The 20,692-nt window shown below is 35.3% G+C and overlaps 1 protein-coding gene across 2 annotated transcripts in view; it reads right to left on the bottom strand.

Moving 5' to 3' along the window:
• Positions 1-16,908, bottom strand: part of LOC115623486 (calbindin-32) — a 34,182-nt gene extending 17,274 nt beyond the window's left edge. For both annotated transcript variants that reach the window (XM_030517860.1, XM_030517868.1), the window contains exons 1-2: positions 16,753-16,908; positions 57-323 (exon numbers count right to left, since the gene is read on the bottom strand). In XM_030517860.1, coding sequence (XP_030373720.1) covers positions 57-210 — 154 coding nt within the window. In that variant the 5' untranslated portion in view covers positions 211-323; positions 16,753-16,908. The remainder of the gene's footprint in view (positions 1-56; positions 324-16,752) is intronic.
• Between the last annotated feature and the right edge of the window lie 3,784 nt (positions 16,909-20,692).

The following is a 20,692-nucleotide window of genomic DNA, read 5'->3' as shown; positions in this document are numbered from 1 at the left end:
CATGGGAAGTAAGTATGTGCGCGTTCCGGAAGCTATAATATTGACATGTTACTTACCATCTTTATCGTAGTGTGCCCACACATCCATAAATTGATTTGCCGATAGTTTTTTCAATTCCCGCGACTCAGGATCCCGATACTGACGCATGAAATTGTGTGCCTTCTCGATTTGTACGCGCTTGGCGGCGGCGGCGGCTGCGGCGGCATCCATTTTTTGTTGTTGTTGCTGTCTGTGTGTGTGTGTGTGGTTGGCAGGCAGCAGTTGGCTCAGGTAAGTTGAGTACGTTTTTTTTTATAGCTCGCACACGGTGGCTCCAGTAAAATCTGAAACGAGTGAAAAGTAAATCGCAAGTGTTATAAAAATACGCTACATTGAATTCGGTAGGGCTGGTTGATCGGGATATCACGTAGTCACGTAGCACAGTCTTGATTTTATTGTCAGCTATAGCTGTGCAACCAGCCTCGTGTATGTGGGTGTGTTTGTTATCAGTTGACGCCCACAAACATGGGAAACTACTTAGCGTGGGACGTTTGTTAGCTATAATTATAGTTGTTCTTTCCACAGTCCAGTTTCATTGTTATATTTTTCAGAAGAATTGATTGCCTTTTCAAATTGCAATTAGCGTAAAGTATTTTTCAATTAGCTGTTGCATATTTCATGGCGTGTGGGCTCGAAATAAAAGCAGAGTAATATGAAATAAATGCATTTTTTAATTAGAAGCACAGCACAAAGCGCCACAAGTTCATTATTGGCTTAGCGTTGTGGGTGAAGACAGAAGCGGGCAAATAAATTAATGGCATGGAACTGACACAACATACACGAATGGGGTGGAAGGCTGCCAACATGCAGGCTCTGAAAATAGCAACAGAGCCAGCAGGACGTCGACCAACATGAAGAACAACAAACACTGTTCGCCATGAAACTATTTAAACAAGAACTAGGAAAAAAGGACGTAGCTAACAGGATTAGAGAAACCGGACGCCCTGCACAAGGGCATACTACATACGTGTACATTGTATCTACATATGTACGAGTGTGTATGCACAAAGTAAGTAAGAGTATGTGCGTGATATTACTTTTGAGCTTCTTTCAGTGCGATGTGCAAACAGCAGTGCCGAAACTTTAAGCACACATATTAAAAATCACACACATAAACACACACATAAGTTTCGTTTCTACATTCCAGCTGCAGATATAATGCGACCCTTCGACTAACTTACAAACGTGCATTCATCTAAGCCTTTCTCCCCTCCCTATTGGAACTACTCTAACAAATAAACTAAACGGGATCTGCTTTAAAATTTGTAGGTCGTACCTCGAAAATAAATTATACAAGTATGTCTTTTTATGTGTCGATGGTAATCGATAAGCGCCTTTTGTTAAGCTTGTATTGGATTCGTTTCTGGACTCTGTGGGAATATGGAAGCATACGTGTTCGTTCTATCACTTCTATTCACTTATCATAAAATAACTCTGGAAACAACAAATATCTCTGAAAATGCAGAGTTATAAATTTAGGTTGCGAATGATATTAAACTCAAATAGAATAATCGCATTCGAAACATACAAATTTATTTATTTTTTTTCACTTTTAATAAAAAAAATTATTTAAAAAAATTTTCGAGTATTTAGAGAGACGCTGGATTTTATTATTTAGCTTACATTATGTTTTTTATTTGAATGTTTTATTAAATAGAGTTTCCTACTTCATTGTTCCAAGACCAGCTTTCGATATTTATTAAAATTGTCTTTAAATTTATTTATTTATTTATTTTTTTATGGGGTTAGCTTAAAGTTAAAACTATAGGCTAAAAGGTTTTTAGCCTGGTTACCAGGGCCTTAGGCTATATTGTCTTTAAATATTTTTAACTTATTATAAGTAAGCCCGATAATTTGTTAAACAACAAATTTGTTTAACTACAAATTATCTCTTTAGAAAGGCGATTTTTGATTTATTACGATTCATTTTTACCGCCTCTGAATATACATATTAAGACTGCTTTATCAGTGCTTTTCTTAGCTAAATGATTAACTAATATTTTGAATATAAATCTTTATTTTCCGATTTAGTTTAAGTATACTTATAGCAGTAGTAGTTTGTAAGTCTTATAATAACTGCAATATAGATTCTAACCTGTCAGATACAGTAATTGTAGCTTTCATCACCATAGCTTCATTTGAAACTAAATTTACTTTGCTTTAATGTATAAAGTTGAACATTTTGATCCTTCTTCTTCTCGGCCATTATATTTTCATGTGATTACATTTGGGAATTTTCCCGGTCATGGCAGGCACTTTACCTTCATCTTGAGCAAATGCATGTACCACACGTGTCGGTATTTGCATGCCTCATTTGCTAACTCATGGCCATGTGCTGCGAATCCTTCCAAATTAGTTGCACTTTGTGCCACACTCACACATCTATACTAATGACTAAGCGTTGCGTTCTTAAGGCAAACTAAAATGTACTCCTTCTATTTGCAGTGGTTCTTATGTGTGGTATCCCAAGCGTGGCTGGGGCTTTTTTTTTTTTTAATAGCGGCACTCCGAAATTGTCGTGTAGCTGGCAAACATATTCAATAGAAGTGCACATAGTGCTATATAGGGTTTTGCAGCCACACATGCCATTACACAGCGACAACAACAGCATGACCAACAATAATAAAAGCATCAGAAACAACGACGACGACAACAACAAAGCTGCAATGTGCGCTATTCGTATGCTATTATGCGTTTTGTAATAACAAACGCTACGCTCGACAATGCCACGGCTTCTAATGAGCCTGACCTAGAATGCGGTGGAGGTTCAGTGGTTCAGCGGCGAGCCAAAGTGGCGGGCAAGGGCAGGTGGCTGAAGATTGTGTTGCACGCGTGCCTTTAATGCAATTTCTGCGAGCAAAAGCAATAACATGTCCACCAATGCCATGGGATACTTGAAAGCGCCAAAGGGCCTTTAAGTGTTACATATTGAGATAAATGCAGGGCTTAAAGAACTTGTCAGGGCACATAATTGCTTGACATTTGCACTACCTGTCGTATGCGTTATGTAATGCTCCCTATTAAAGTTTTCCATGTTATTAGCACCTTGAAAAGTTGGGAAACTGTTCTGCTACTGTTTCAATTTGTGGAACTTTGTGTGCAAAGTTTGCTTGGCGCAAGAACGCCAATAAAAAAAATTAAATGTGCAAAACTTTGACAACAAAAGCAACAAGTTTGGCTCTCATCGATTGCGTCACGAAACTCATTTAATGGTGCCACAGCAACAATACCAACCACACTAGCAACAGTAATAGAAACACGACAGTTTGTTGTGTTTTTGGACACATATAACGGAAAAGAAAAAAATCAGAGGAGGAGGGCCACAGCAACCACAACAAACTGTCCCCGCAAACAATTTCCGTGCAGCGCAAACAAGTCCATGGTTTCTCATGTTCCCCACTACGCCTGTATGTATGTTATGTTATTTTATTTTGTTGCTTGTTGTTTTGTTTAAGCGCCCGCAGCGAAACATACGAATAAATAAAAACTACACAGCAACCACAAAAACAAAAGCAACACTAGTGTGGCAAATTGTTATTTTTTTTTATTGTGCTTTGTAAAGCAATTTATTTACAATTTTTTATTATTTCACAACCGCATTGATTGCTTTAAGGAGAGTGGGTGGGGTTGGTATGTCACCGCCTAACAATGCTATTAAATTTATGGACGATAGTTCGCTAACACAGCCAACATATTTGCATAGAGAGAGGAAGAGAGAAGGAGGGAGCAGCAAAAAAATTGCAATAAGAACTATCTACTTCTTTTCAGTTAGTTACTCCACCCAAATTCTGGAGCTTTCTTTAGGAATTTCTTTAGGAAAAATAACTCTTATTTTATAAAAATTCGATTGCAGATTCATGTTGCATCACCATGAGAACTTATTTCTGAGCTTGAAAACACTATATGAGACAAATATGCGTTTCGTTACTGTTATGATTAACAAAAGATGCCATTCTAAATGTTTGCTGGGAAATCCAATATTTATCCAAAAAGTTTTTATATTTCATTAGACGTCACTTAAGAACGAATAACAATTAAATAATTTTTCTTTTACTTTAATTGCTAAGTATGAACTCTTTCTTTTAGTGGGGAGTATGATTAATTAGACACATCATATGCAATCAATCAATTTCTATCATACTTATGGTTTATATATATTTCGGTGGGTGTTGACTGTTATGTAATGATAAAGTACTCGCGTACTTGTTTGTACAGCTACATTTTCTAAATATTAAAGACTGGAAAATAAAATCCACCGTGCCTTATTTGGCTTCATTGTCCTATAAATAAGCCTAAATGTCAATGTTGACAAGTCAAAGAAATAATTAAGTTCCATGTGGTTGCTTAGTCCCTGGTACGAGCTGTGACAAGGCCGTATGATACTCATTAATTCCATTAGCCAGTCAAATAATGTGTTAATAACATTAAGAGTATTTTTCCGCTTGTCAATAATTGTTGGGCAGAACACCCAAAAATACACACATACATACATGGTAAGAATAAGAGATATTGGGAATACGCATTCATAAACGTATTCATTGAACGCAATAGCGGAGTAAAAGCAGTTAAATAAATTTAATTAGCTTGTGCGCCAACCCGGTAGCTGGCAAATTCTTTAACTTGTCAACGCGCTAGCCAAAAATAGAAATAGAACAAATCATAAAATTCGTGTGGCACACCTGGTTGGGGCTGAGGGCGCGCTAATAGGCGCTTCGCATGAATGCGGCAAGTAAACGAGTTGACTTGGACGATGACGATGACGGTGACGGTGACGGCAGTGGCGTCACAATCGCTTCAAGTACAATTGCTTTGGACGCCTTTTACCGTTGCATAAGCTTAGAAGCGCGTGCTAAAGTGCCCGCCACTGCTTGGCTGCCTGCGGACGAGCACGCACGAAAGCTTTTGTTTGGTACCTGCCTGCCTTTCTGTCTAACTGACTGACTGCCTCTTTGTCTGTCCCTCTGTGTCTGCTGTGTATTGTTCGCTGTTCAGCTGACATTGAAAATGGTGCACACACACACACACACACACACACGCTCATTTATTTACATGTGCCTGAATATGAATACATACATATATATATGTATATTTTGTTTTAGTATACATTTATGTAGTTGCATAGTTCTAGGCGCTGCCGTGACTGACTTAAAGTGTATTAAGTTTGGCTCGCATTTAATTTAAGTGTTTGTCTGTTTATTTGCCTGCCGTCTGCCTGAGTGGGTTTCATGCACAATTCAGCTTGTTGTGATTGTTGCTGCCACAAATTGCGGAAATGTGTACGTTCCGTGTCGTTGCGCGCAGCCCACAGCACGCCGCTGTGGCTATTTCCATTCTATTTTTAGAATCCTTTTTGTGCTTTTGAGCTTGAATTAAACATTCATTCTGTGATTTTTGCTGTCCTAGCTGTGACTTTTTGAGTAGTTTTCTATAGGTTGTGTTATATTTAAGTGCATTTTAATTTTTATTGATTTTGTCATTTTATGGGCATTGCTTGAAATGAAAAGAGCACTTTAAAGTGAACTGTACTATAATGAAACATAAATTTAAAAAAAAAAATGACTTTACTTAAGTAAGAATAATGTAGATTTAGTTTAAAGTATAATACAAGTAAATCTATAATCATTTATTTAACAAGAATGAGTGAACCAATTCTTCAGCAGCAGAATCATTCCCATTTCTATTAAAGTCATGAGAATTTTCTTTAAAGTGTTCTTTAAAGTGCCACATTGATTCATTCATTGCTTTTAAATTGGTTAAACTGGGTAGGCAATCATTATCCAAATTAATTAAACATGTTCCACTTATGTTTTATTTTACTAATGGACAGAATTGATGTGGTGTCCTTTAGACAATGCAAGTCTCCGAATGGTTAGCTATTTCCTTGACTTTTTCAAATTTAGCGAACTAACAGTACTTGCACAGTACTTTTCTGAAAGCTGTCACTACATTATAGTTGAAAAAACATATAAAAATAATAAATGGACACGTGCACACGAGGCACACACATAGCTATAAATCTTATAAAACCACACAAACTCACTGACGTGTATTTATAATTTATGCTAGTGTAGGCTATATCAGTCACTAATACACTAGCACACGCACTCACACACTGTCAGGCACATGCGAAATGCATAAAAGATTGAGCTGACAAACAAGATGGAGGAGCTCACACTAACTGAATGAGTGACTGACTGACTGAAGGACTGGCGGACTGACTGCCTGACAGAATGAGTGACTGACTGGCAGCCTGAAAAGTCTGGTAACTTTTGAATTATAGAGCAGACATTGTCTGCACATTGTTTGCAATGTCATATATTCATTAATGTCAGCGTCACACTGTTATACTTACATATAGGTACGTGTATATACATATGTGTCCAAAATGTCCAAGTTGAAGGTTGAAAAACAACCCCAGGCGCACTTTAAATAAGCAACTGCAACGCATATAATGAATGAAGTTAACCTTGGCTCGGCGTCAACACTTCACCATAGTGGCTGTGATGCAACAGTTGATGACTTGGCATTGACATTTTCAACATCTTTCTTTGTTAGGCAAAACAAACTATACTGCACAGATGCACCAAAGTTTAAGAATTTTTGGTTTCAAATATTGTATAAAAGTCATAGCGCAATCATATTTTTATGCGATTTGTTGCCAAAATGATAAATTGGGGGAGCCCATAAAATATCATAAAATAAGCCCATTCGCATGTGCTGGGCTTGTGTTGGGCTTTATCCCTGAGCCGATCATTTAAAAGGCATTGCTTAGTCATTCAAAAGGTTTGTTCAGCTTGACTGATGAGTGTCCCTTTTAATTTATGAGCTGGCCATTCGTTGCCTGCTCGTTCAATTTATCAAAGCACATTGACATTTTCGCAATCTTATTTATGGCGTTTGAGTCATTTTTCGTCTAGGCATTTTCCCTTGAATGCTGCAGTTAAAATTTAAATACCGATTGATAATGACGCATCAACAAACATAAAGGTTAGCTTGGGTTAAACGGGTAGCCAGCTGCGGCCCCGTGGCTTTGTTTTGGATCTGACAGAGGGTGGTTAAAAGCGAAGCCAATAGGCGTTCCGACGAACATGTGTTTAGGGCAACATAACAAAATGTATTTCACTTGAATTTTGCTTTGAAGTATTTCTAATAAAATGAATAAAGTTGCTTGTGATTTCATATTCCTGTGTTGGACTTATTGACATACTATTAGACAAATATTTGAGTTGACACTATGCTTTACATATACAATAACCGAAGAGTGAAGGCTGCTAATAAACCAAAATGTATAAATATGCGGGACAGACATATTCAATCATAATAAGGAGACGAAAGTAGACACATGTCCATCTACTATATTCAAGAGTATTTTCTTTATAATTGCAAGAAAAATTGTCCAAACAAATCAAATATAGTTTTATTTTTATGTCCAGCCGCTTAAGTCTGAAGCCATTACAATCGAAACACAATCGGTGTAATAATATTTTTTGCTGTGTCTCCATTTTATTTGTTTTCTATGATACGGATATCAATAAATTTTGTATGATTTAATTTTTAATTAAAATGTTTGTCAGCAAGAGTCGGACCATCGAAACTTTTACATTCTACTAGCAAATGAATTCGAAAACTTAATTGAATTCAATAATTCCTAACTATTATTCACATCAATTACATAATTAACACATTAATCCACATTTCACAAACGCAGTTAGATTAAACAAACTAAAATAAACACATCAACCCAATACCGAGGAAAAAGAAACGAAAAACAAATCTGCAATCGCACAGAACCAATACTAAGCAGAATGATTAAACTAATTAGTACGTTATTTACGGGCATGTTTATGAAACTGAAAACATCGAGCAGATGCGCCAATAGCTCTCCTCGTTTCCCACATGGTATAATAATTTCAATATCAAAACGTACATAAATTTTAATTAGACGAACATTTCAGTGCACTGCATTGGGAATTTATATAAATTTAAATGGCATAAATTACTTCCTCTGAGTGCGAGCACAGAGAAATCTTGTTGCAAATGCACATACATATGAACTATGTACCTATTTGTATGTATATATAAGTACTATATATGTGCTGAAGGGTTTTTTTAAGTGATGGAACGCAACTGCAGGAAACTTAACAGAACCGCATCTTCGATGGTTTTATGGTGCAGTCTGCGATATTTTTCTTTGTAATTTAATAAATCTCTTTATTTATTTGCACGGTTGATTCACGCGTTGAGAGATTTACCATATGCATAAGAAATCGGGTGATTTATTTTTGCATAGTTTGCAGTCGTTGGCTGCTTGGGAAATGAAATTGTAAGCAATTGTAGGCACATGCAAGGCACTTAATTAGACGGCCAGTGGCTGATGATTTGAATTCATTCTGCTGCAAAGTGTTTTGCGCACTCTCAAGTTCAATGGGTTCGACCGACTTTGGCAAGTGTCTGATTTACGTGCTTAATATCAGACAATCGTTAATAGACAGGCCTATGAGTATGCGAGTATAGCTGGCAAAGAAACGAACAAGCTTCAAATCATATTTAGCGAACAATTGAGTGTGTTTTGTGGGATACGAGTACCACATACAAGTACATATACATAGTACATATGTGCTGACCCAATAGGCTCTATTTATAGCAACGATTTACATTTCGACTGCCTTTCAAGGGTGCCTCCCATTACTTGAATAAATCTAAAGCAGCTGCCCCTCATTTCTTTTTGAGGCAACTGACAAAAGTGATAGAAAACATGCAATTGCCATTTATCGTGCGATGCAGAGTTCGATGAGAGTCAATGCGCCGAATTAGAAAATCCCACAAACAAACGAATGGAATAGTCGGAATGGATGGGCGCAATGCAAAATATTTAAAATAATGAATTAGTTATTGCATTAAAATAAGTATTGAGCCAACAGACAATAATGCTAAGTCGAATATTTGCAGCGAAAAGAGTGATGAATACAATTTATTAAAATAGTAAAAGATTACACTTTAGTGTGAATGTATGTATGAGGAAGACATTCCCAAACGTTTTACTTAAATTATTCTAAATTCTAAGGAGGATAGGTACTTATATGTATGGACGAACATATGTGTTATATATAACTTGTTTTACTACTTTGTTTTAAATAATTTAAGCAATTTCTTTGGTTAATAAACAAATGTTCATCTTTCAATGCACGCCCATTCTTTATAAATATAAATATTTACAGAATATATAAAAAGATTGATATTAAACTTAAATTAGAAGAAATAATACAGAATACGTGTGCTTTTTATCTTTGGAATTATGTACTGAAAATAAAAATTGAAACAGAAGCATATCTCAAATAAAAGCAAAGCAAAGTGCTTTTAGAAGAAGAGTAAGAGACTTATAATATTGTTGAAAGTATTATACGGCGAAAGGTAATATTCAAACAGCACATGTATTTTTAATGACAAGCATCTACTTTTCGCATTAATTTTATTTACATTTATATTTTTTTTGTATCGCTTTGTGTTTCTTATTATTTCACGCTTGATTTTGTAGGGCCTATTTTTTTTTTTGAATATTGCTTATACGAGAATGTAGTAATAAGTAGGTAATTTCAATTTAATTTTGTTTCAAACAATAAAAAACGTTTGCTAACACAGACTAATTAGTGGCTGTGGCCACATACTGTGTGACACAGTGGCCGCTCAGTACACCCATGTGTTTAATACACTTTCTGGCACACACACTCACAGGGGCTATACAAATTTAATTAAAAATGTCGGAAAGCCACATGTTGTAGACAATTTTACTGACAGACGGACGGCGCGCATGGTGGTGGTGCACCACAGTCCTGGCACCAAACACCACCAATAGAATATATATTAAAAACAAATAAATTTAAAATACACGCAACTCGAACTGACTTTCAAAAAAATGCATTGAAATTGAAATTGGCTTAAACATTTTACAAAGCTTGGGCATAAAACTAATTAGAGGGCTGTTGGCTCGAAAACCTCCGACTGGGCGACGTTGATTTAATTAAATTTGGTTGGCTAACTGAGTGGCGGACAAAAAATGCAGGCTTGACTTTTTCACTTACTTTATATTGGCCCATTTGATAGCCTATAAGAGAACCTTGGGGTTTTTTCCCAACACAGCGATTTTTCTCAATATTGCTGGTTGATGTGCATCTTTCAGCGCATATTTTCACACATATTTTCACACATCGGGGCGCAAACACAGAAAAAGGGAAGCATGAAAATAGCGGGCTAAGTACATAAAAGTTGGTGCGAAGCAAGCACAGACACGTTGTGTTGAGTCGTAAAGATTTCAACAGCCATATGACAAGAGTTCAATTAATTAATTAATTAAAACTGGTAAAGAAAAAGAGAAATAGCAAGAATAAAGAAAATGTAATAGAAAGAAGAAAAATTGCTGATTGTGGAGAGACGGGGCAGAAATACCCTTTTCAAAAATTCTTTTTCATGAATATGTTAGGAATGCTGCAAAGAGCTCTCAAAGTGTTTTTTGTAGAAGGCTGGTCGTGGGGTTTGCTTGGAGCCAGAATACGTAAAATGTACACCACATTAATAAAAAGACATGCTTAAATTATGCATGTCAGTTTGATATTTTCTTTCAACTAGTACTTCATGCGAGGCTGTTGAGATACCTCCCGAAATGTTTGCAGTCAATCAAAAAGCGTTTATCGTCCTGACATTATGATTTCTATGTAAAACAGCTTGACGGGTGATATATCAGAGAAAAATGTTAAAATCAGCCTATGTGTTTCTTGCAATATTTTCTTGTCAAGCTCTGAATATAAATTTCTTAAACTTTGATTTTGTTTAGAAAAGGTTAATTGATAGGTTTGTGTTGGTGTTGCTCTGCGCATTATGTTAAAGAACTGCTCATTTGTTTTCCATCTTACTCAACTCATGCCCATAAATCTTAAACTAATTAATTTTTTCCTTGTTGTTTAATTCATCATTGGGTTGTTGTGATATTTGTCTGACTTGACTTAATATGTTTCGCTTCGTTTTGTTTTTATTCCTGTTGTTTGCGCGGGTTTGACAATTTGCAAATGGAAATGCCAGTCATTCATTTTGAAGTTGTCACGAGCACTGAAATTGTCACTTTCGAAGGACACGTTCGTGTTTGTGGACAGCGGTGTGCGGTTTTATAAATAAACTACAGTCACTAAATACTCAATTCAATCACTTTTATGTGATTAAACAATGGTGAAGTCCGGAGGCTTTCAAGTTCATTGTAATTCACAAACAATGGAAACGATTAATTAATTAAGAAGAAAAATTTTTAGTACGCAGAACAAGGCAAACAAAGTGTTAAGATAAACATAAAAGCAGCAAAGAATTCAAATATATACTATGTGTATACAACTACATAGAGATCGAAATTCCGAAAAAATAAAACTGCGCCGGCAACGGTTGCTGCCCCATCATTCCGAGCAAGAAAAGTAAGGAACACAGTTGCCCATAAAATGGACAAATAAAAAGCGGAATGAGGAGGCGTAGAGTCAACAGTTGGAGTGGGTGCAGGAAATGGCGTTTTGTATGTACATTTGCAGCTTATTTCTTTAACAGCTTTGTTTTTGTTTATGCAAGCATAAATATCCAATGGCTCTATTTTATTTCAATTTAATATTTTATTTTGACGGAATATTTTTAAAGTCCATTTTATGGCGCCACAAAAGGCCAGTTAATAGGTATAAATAACATGGCCACATTTGGCATAACAAATGGACGGTTGGCCGTCTGACTGTCTTTGATTAGCCACTGCCACCCACTGTTTTCACAGCCTTGGCTTCTGATAAATCGGCCCATGCTAGGGTCCATAATAAGCCGGGACACGCGCAAATGCTGTAAATATTTACAAAGACCGAGGCGCTTCTTTTACTGTCCAACTGCGACGGGGTGCACAAATGTTATTCACAACATAATATTAATTATAATAATAATGGCTGTACTTAATTAAGCAGCATGCGTCCAGTGGGGGAATTTGGTAGTGGCATGTGTAAATACCACCACTCATCATTAATTTGTTGTTTCAATAAATAGCCAAAAATGTAGTGTTTGTGTTTGTTTTGCGTGCTCGCCATTTTTTGGGCAAATATTTGACGCCAGCTTCTAAAGTGCTATAAGCACTTTGGCCAACTCTTCTTTTTTCGTGCAACCACGATAAAATGTCGAAGTTGTAATTCGAATTGTGCCTTTTTGTTATGCGTGAAAGTTTCATAATGACACTTTTACTTTTTGTTAATGATAATACATTTCACTCGGCAATTTGTTAGACCAACATAATTAAAGAGTACCTTGAAGGCAAGTACGTGTGGGCGCTGCTGCTCATTGTGGTTATGTGGGTTATGAATGAGTTGTGGGTGGGAGGTTCTCACAATTTAGTTGCCCTTCAGCTTTTCAAGTGGCAGCAATTGCGCATTTCCACAAGTACCTTTGGCAGTGAGCTAGAAATAAAGCTAGTTAGCCGAATAATAGGTAAATAATGAGAGCGAGAGAACGAAATTCATTTATATTCCATTTCTGAAAGTTACTGCGCAAAACAAATGATGTAATTTGTTTAGTAGTACGTAATAAAATGAGTAGTGGTTGTTCAGTTTTGTCAAAATATGGAAAATACTATATGCATATTATACATTTAAAATGCAAAATGCAATTTTAGTTGATTTTTTGCAAACTCAGTCTCTTCAGCTGTAATTGTTGTTAAACATTTCCATTCATTAGCATTCGTTATTAGTTAAGAGCAACGTTGTAGCTTTAATTAATGAGTATTAGTTCATCTAAATTTAATTTTTTTATAAAAAAAATATATTTATACATATATATATATAAATAAAAAATATTATATTAATTACCAGTCTTTTAGATTTACGAAAACCTTATTCAAGTAGTTCAATATCGCTTGTTTATTAACATATTAATATATTTTTCAAAGTTGTCTACATAAGGGTTATTTGTAAGTAATTGATTCGCCTTTGCTGCAACAGAAAAACAATGAATTTCACTTAGAAAATATTTTAATGTCATGTTGATCTTTATTTTCAATTTTTATACTATTAATATTGTGAATGGCCCGGGCATTGGAATCAATGCATTGCGATAAATTGTGAAACATTTTCATAGCAAATTACCATTTGCATTATTGGTGAAATTATTACTTCCTTCCTATTGCCATCAAAGTATAGCGGAAAAGGCTTCATCATTTATATTTTCCCTCGCTTTCATTTCCATTTTTTCTATTTATTTTCTTAATTTGTATTTATGTTTAGTGAGCGCGTGCACATCGGCCAGTAACAAGAACAAAAACAACAATACATAGCACATCAACAGCCGCAAGTTTTGCCACTACCGCTGCTTTGTTAAATTAAGAAAACACCAGGAATCAGCAACGACAATAACAACAACAAGGTTAACCAAGCAGCAACAACGAAAGTGTTGCATGCCTGTGGCGATGCCGACGCCTCGTCGAGCCACAGACGCAACGCAAGCGAATTCGTATTATTTTAATTATTTCATTTGTGTGCAAAATGAGGGGTCGCGAAGGGAAAGAAAAAAGTCCGCGCCGGGCATGGGAATCCTTCACCCAATGGCTGCTGTTGACTTTTGCCCGTTTTCCAGTTTGACTGTTTGCTTTGCATTGCTTGTGGAAATGAAAAACGTGAGCAACAATGAACATTTGAGTGGCGGGCTAAATGAAAACATAATAATAACAATGAAAGAATAAAATGTTTGTGCACGCTTACCAAATATTTTTCTACTTTCGATTGATTTAACCAAATAATTGTAAGAGGGCCAAAAAAGAAGACGCATTCGGTATTCATATGTATGTTAAAAGCAGAATACCCAAATGGCATGCATGACGAAACAGTTTCAGATAATTAATGAGTTGTGTTAACAAAATTAACAAGCACTTGGCGGGACTATTATCTGAGGTAACAAATGCACATACATACGAGTATGTAATATAGCTAATTGGCTCTGATTTTATTTAAATCACAGATATACTAAATTTTTGCCACTTAATGTAACGAATTGCATGTGTCCTATGTGTTTTAATCCTTTTAATTAAGTAATATACGTTTTACAGTCGGATGGCAGCCAAACCTATTTGCAACTCTTTTGATTGCAATTAATTAAATAATAAGATAAGCAAAAAAGTAAGTCAAAGTAATAGAGGCTTTAAACAGACCTTAAACTACAAATGCGTAGGATTTTAAGAAATCGAATATGTGTTTGTTAAAATTGCCAAAGTTTAATTTAGACAAGTATACATAGCAACAATATCTAATTAAAGTTTTTAAATGCAAAATACTTATAATGAGGGCTTAATTAGGTAACAGTTGGGTGATAGTAAACGAAAATTCAGAAGGAAATTAAAGTTCATGTACTCGTTCCCTTTCAGCCGTACAACGTAAACAAATTTATTTTAAATTAAATTGTTAAGAATTTACGAAAAAGAAGTTAATAAGATATCGTAATAGATTTCGAAGAATATTGAGAAAACAGAGATGTATTATTAGATCTTACAAGGTGATAAGCTAACAGGATTTTATAAGTAGTAAGTTATTAAAATCTTTTGATACACTTGGTATACAAATGAGTAAGGCAAGTCAATTTTCCATGTTTGGTGTCACCAGCTGTTAAGCTTTAGATGGACTGGAATATCTATATCAATACGTCTCGACTGCTGATTACAAATATACCAACAATGTAATGTATTTAATAAACATACGAGTATATAGTTCCCTTAGTAAGTTAGATAACATTCTAATTTTGAACATGAAGCTAATGCCTACCTTAACTTATCTAAGTTACATAAAATTAGTTGCCTCTTTGTCAACTAGAGAAGCTTATTGGTATGTGATTCTGAGTTGGGTCATTACGTGTTTCTCACAATTAATCTGCCAAAAAAATCAAAGCAAACTCCTTTAAATATGACGAACTACACGTATCAATCTGTATAACAAGAAGCATTAATTATCCTCCTCTTTTCCTTGAAGTGGTTAATTTTTCACCATAGCATATGCACAGGCGCAAAAGCAACGGCGTCTTATTAATATTGTACATAACATTAATTTATGATTGCGCATAAATTAACGCGTCTGCTTTTCATAAATGATAAAAAAGGAAAACCAAAACAAAAAAAACAGATGTGATGGTAAACGACATTTTGGCCAAGTGCCACACATTTTTTGCTCGATTGTGTTAAATATTCCTTCTGAATAAACATAAACAATAAACGACAGCAACGCCAACACCAATGACAACGTTGTGGCAGTATCTGAGAGCCCGACCTTGGGCATATAAGAGCTATTAAATTGTGCCACCGTCGTAGCGTCACCGCGTGGAAAGTCCCTTACAAGAAAACGGCACACACTGCGTATACGTAATATGAATATAAATTGCTCTGGCGCCTTTTCGCAGTTTTTTGTGTTTTTCCTGGTCGCGACCCTTTCGCTGTTAATTGAAATTCAAGCATTTCAATGCGTACTGGAATTTTTTTAACTTTCCTCGTCGAGTATTTCGTGCAAGTAAAATTATTTTAGTGTTTGCCCAAATTTACATAAAGGGGTGAGGCAGACAAAGCTTCGAAACCTATATTGAGTTCTCAGCCACACGTTAGTGTAGTTATTTTTTATTGACATTTTATGACATTTAGATTCATTTATGATTGAGAGTGTGTCTGTTTTCGTATTACTTCAGGTAGGTTGGCACAAATGCATTCAAATGTTTTCCTAACACAACCACTGTTGGAATTCAAAGCACTATTCAATAAATAGTTTGCATTTTACATGAAGAGCGTGGCAAGATAGGGCCAGCCATCGAGTGTAACCTTGCAGCTGGTTTTTGGCAACGCAAACTAGTTTGGATCCGCAATGCGCTGCCAACATACTTGCAATCTAACATAATTCATGTCATAAATTAAACAAGTGTTTCATTATTGCTCTTGGCCCAAAATAATGTAGAATGACAATTTGCAGGTGAAGTATAGTTTAAAAAAGTTTACAAATTGATTTCTTATAAGGAATGTGAAGCTATTGAAAATATAGCCTACAATAAGAAAGGAATTTATTAAATACATATCTCCAAAGAGTTTTAAGCCAGCACTAAAACTATATTGATTTAACCAAATAATCCAAACGTAACATTTAAATGCTACTTTGGGAATATGTAGACAAATAGTCTACTATTTAAATCATTAATATTTATATTTATATATATATTCATATTTATTAATGTATTTAATATTTAAGTAGATTTTAAAATTTTCCGTCTTATAATTACTCATATTAAATTTTCTGATGTTTTTAAAATGTTTTTTGTGTATTATAAATTGTAATTTTTTTATATCGAAAGGGAAAAAAATGTTCTTCCAACGGCAAATCAACAAATTTAAAGTTATTCATATTTTTTGCTTCAAAAAAACCGACGGGAAATTTATATTTAAAAGAAAGCGAATGAAAAATTGCTTTTGTAGCTACAAACATGATTATTTCTTTATTCCTAGATCTTAAATAAACTTTAAGACTCAGCTTCCAATTCAGGCATACATATCAAATGTGGCTCCCAAGTATATTAAACGAACGATTCCAAATCATTGTTTTGTTTTTAATATTAAAACTAATTTAGTCACAATATTTAAAGGGTCTGTATTTGCTTTTATTTATTTTATAAAAATTGCATTCAAAATTTTATATTTACTTCTTAACGCCGGAGTTGCCTGGGTCAGTGTTTCAACTCAATTATAACTTTTTGAAAATGTTTACTGTCACGTTTGCACTTGCACCAAAAATTTAAAAATACTTTTTAAAAACTTTTAGCACACAAAATTTATTGGAACGCACGCAGCGAATTGGCTTATACTTGGGATTTTGAAGAACCGTTAACGTCTAGAATCCTTTGCAGACTGTTTCAAATGTTGGCTCGAACATGCTTTTTCAAAGAAAACTGCCGCAAAAGAAACTCACCACACACGCACTTCATTGGCCAAAGAGAAGAGAGTGCCCGAAAATTTTCCGGGCCACGGCAACATGCTGCAACTGCGTTGCGTCCACGGCATGTTGCTGGCAACAAACTGTTGAGTTGTTGCCGCTTGTTTCTGTTTCATTCCGTTCCAAACCATTTCGTAAGCAAAACAAATATGCGCGCGCTTCATTTCGGCATTGGAACAAAGACGTAGTTGAGTTTTATGTTCTCGGATACACTTCAATTAAGGCGAAAGGGCGTATTACTGACCGTATACAGTACTTGTCATGCAACCAAGACGTTTTAAAAAGCCTGTATTTAAATGATTTTTGCTGAAAACTTTAAGAATGCCTAATGACATTTTGAGAAAGTTCATTTAATACATATACTTATAAGTGTGTATGTTGTAGGGTCTGTAAATCGCGAATGGCTATGGAGTCAATGTCAAAAACACAGGAAAGGGTATCTAGGCATCGGTGCAGCACATGATGACTTTTAAGTTATTTTTATATTGGAAGCTATGCCGCTTTCGTTGGATGTTTATACAGAGACAATCAGGGTTCGTTGGCGTTGCACCCTTGGGCGCGCTCTTCATATGACAACTTACTCGAAAGTGCAAAAATACAAATGAACATAATGGGTGAAATGATTTCCTGCTTTTCAACTTTTGCCGTGTGATTCACCTTTTGCTAAGAATTGCTCTGTATGGGGTGCAGGTGGGTTGAAAGCATACATATGTACATACTTTATGAGTGAATGGACGTAGTTGTGCGTTTTAATTGTAATTCCCTTGGGGCTCGTGCTGTCGATGTTTTATCAGCATGCAATATTATAATGCCCATGAAGCGGTCTTTGTCTCTCGTTCAGCGCTGCCTTTGGCTGCCACATACATATGTGGGTGTCCTTTCGCCCGTAAGCCTACGAGTGTGTGTGTGTACTTGTGCGTTTTTATATTTCATCAGGCAATGTCAAGATCTGCTCATGCTCGTAGCGCATTGTTTTTTCACCTTTCCTTCATGTATGTACACATGTAGTTGTTGTTTCTGGTACTCGGCTTGCCACTGTAGCCTTAGCGTGTGTTTCATTCATTTTTCATTTTTTCTTCTTTAACATTCCATTATTGTTATTTTCATGGTTTGTTTACTGTGTTGTATTTTATTTGTAGTTACACTTGCCAAATGATGGCTTTCCTGTGCTTAAGAGCTGGATATATTCAAAATCAAGGTGCAGTGAAAATTGCAAGTTGTGGAATAAAATCTTGCCTAACAATGAATTCAACTGCATTTATAAACAACAACTAATTAAAATGTTAAGCTATAGTGCCATTACCCATTCTCAATATAAAAAAAAAAATCAAATTTTCAGTAGGTCCTTTTTTTTGGCTGTAGGTACTTGTATAAATTATTAAAATTATTATGACGAACCAAGGGTACTATTTAACTCTCCTTTTATTTATTTACACATATTTTCGAAGTGTATTACAGCTTCGATGTAGAAATGATATAGCTTTTCTTTTTTCATTTTAGAAGCGTTTTATTTAGTACACGTGCTTCTAAAGTTAATTGTTTTGACTTTTGCGCACATATGAACATGAAAATGGGCGTGTACACCCAGTCAAGGGTCAAATGAGTTTTATTTTTCTTCACAATGACCCAACATGTTTTTCTTTGTCGTATTGTGTTAATTCATTCATTCATTCATGCTGTAATCTTTTATCAAAAAAGGGCTACACCTTGTTGGCAGGGAATGAGTCCATTACATAATTATATTTTGAAAATGGCACTTCATATATAAATGCACGTGTATAAGGACTTAACACATAATTATAACTTGTATGTATGTGCAATACATAAGGGAAGGTATTCACAACTGCTTAGACTCAAAAATGCGACTCGGAAGTCAGTCAACTGATCCGTGGCACAACAAAGCGGAAATTGCAAAATGCTGCAAGGTCTTGAAAACACACAGCAACACATCAAATCATTAAAATTAGTAGATCAGCTTGGCTATAAACAGCGGCAATAAATTTCCGTTGCTAATGTCCCGATTATCAGGCAAGTGTAGACAAAGCCGCTTTGAATTGAAAGTAAATGTAAATGTTATCTTTGGGTAAAACAAGCGGAACACATTGTTTACAATTTTTAATTAATATAATGAAATTCCAAATAAATGTGTGCGCTCTGTTTTTGTTTTGATTTGGGCAACATAAAAATTTCTTGTGTTCATGTGCTCTGTAACTGCTTGGGATTTCCAGATTTCTATGTAAAAGATTGTTTACTTTATGGACGAAGCTTTACCATTTAAAACAAAATAACGATTGTTAACATGATTCACACGGCCATGTTTATACTTAGACTAAAGATTTAGACAAATAAAACGTAAAAAGAGTCTTAAATATGTTAAAATGGCAATGGAATATTCGCGCCTTTTTCATGAATAAAACATGCAAATACTTAAAATGTTCGGAGCGCTGTTGTGTACATATTTTTTTTATTTTTGTGCGCAACGACGAATAAATTCACTCAATGATTTCTTGTTTTGCCGGGGGTTTTTGTTTAAAGGCATTTGCCTCTGACATACTCTTGTTTAAACATATTTCTCCTGATTCTGTCTAATATAAATTGAATTTGAAAAGTTGGCTGATGGTTTGTACTGCAAAAACAAAATGAAGCAAACATTATTAGTTTATTGTGCCAAGTATACGCAACATCTGATAAAGTTTTGTATATTTTTCAAATTAAATGCAGGGGCCCTAAAAACACAAGCAATATCAACAAAGTTAGCTCGAATGTTGCCGTTTCACACACATATACAAATTTCAAACCAAAATCAATTGTGTGCCATTTTATGCGGCACCAGTCCTTTCCACCCGAAGAGTAGACTGCGAATCTTAATGCGTAAACATTTGCGAAAAGCGCGTCAAAGAAAACGAATACATTATGCCTTTTATCACCACAAGATATTTTTCAACTGTGTGGGCCTGCTTTTAGCTAACAATAAGCTTTATTTATTGCTGTTTATTTTTGCGTGAGCCATTTAAATGGTCCCAGAAAATTTATATCAAACAAGTATTGCAGGCTATTAAAGTCACTATCAAATATTAAAGAAATATTTGCGAAATATACGACTCTAATTAATTAATCTGCAAACAATGCTGTAAATAATAGAACAAGCACAAACACATTTGCACTGGATTGCTGCCCACGTATCGAAAATCGAAGTGATTCCCCGAAATTAGCTCAAGTGTATTATCTGTCATGACCAACACTCAAACTACTCAGCTTCAATTGCTTAGCACACTCATAGATGGCATTGTTGGCCGTCGATTGAACTTGAATTGGCCATGAAGCATAATTAGATAAAGCAGTAGCTCAATAGGGTACGTGCCTTGCCTTATTCCAGGCGCTTATAAATTAAGTTAATTGCTTTGCATTAATTAGCTTTGCATTGTTAGTGTGCAGTGGAGGCAATTATACGATTAATGCGAATCGAAGGCACAGAGAAAGCGCTATCTATCTCAAGTGGCTGAGTTGGATAAACCCCTAGAGTCCAGCACGCGCTGCTTTTGTATGCAATGCCAAACATTTGAGTTGTGAAGTGAAAAGATCGAAAAAATGCAACAAATTTTTGTTCGGACTTGTTGTACCCTGAGGGCACAACACAGCAACAACAACAA

This window comes from Scaptodrosophila lebanonensis, unplaced genomic scaffold (genome assembly GCF_003285725.1).
Source record: "Scaptodrosophila lebanonensis strain 11010-0011.00,11010-0021.00 unplaced genomic scaffold, SlebRS2 tig00000001-arrow-pilon, whole genome shotgun sequence".
Lineage (NCBI taxonomy): Eukaryota > Metazoa > Arthropoda > Insecta > Diptera > Drosophilidae > Scaptodrosophila > Scaptodrosophila lebanonensis.
This window is presented reverse-complemented; position numbering and strand designations above follow the sequence as displayed.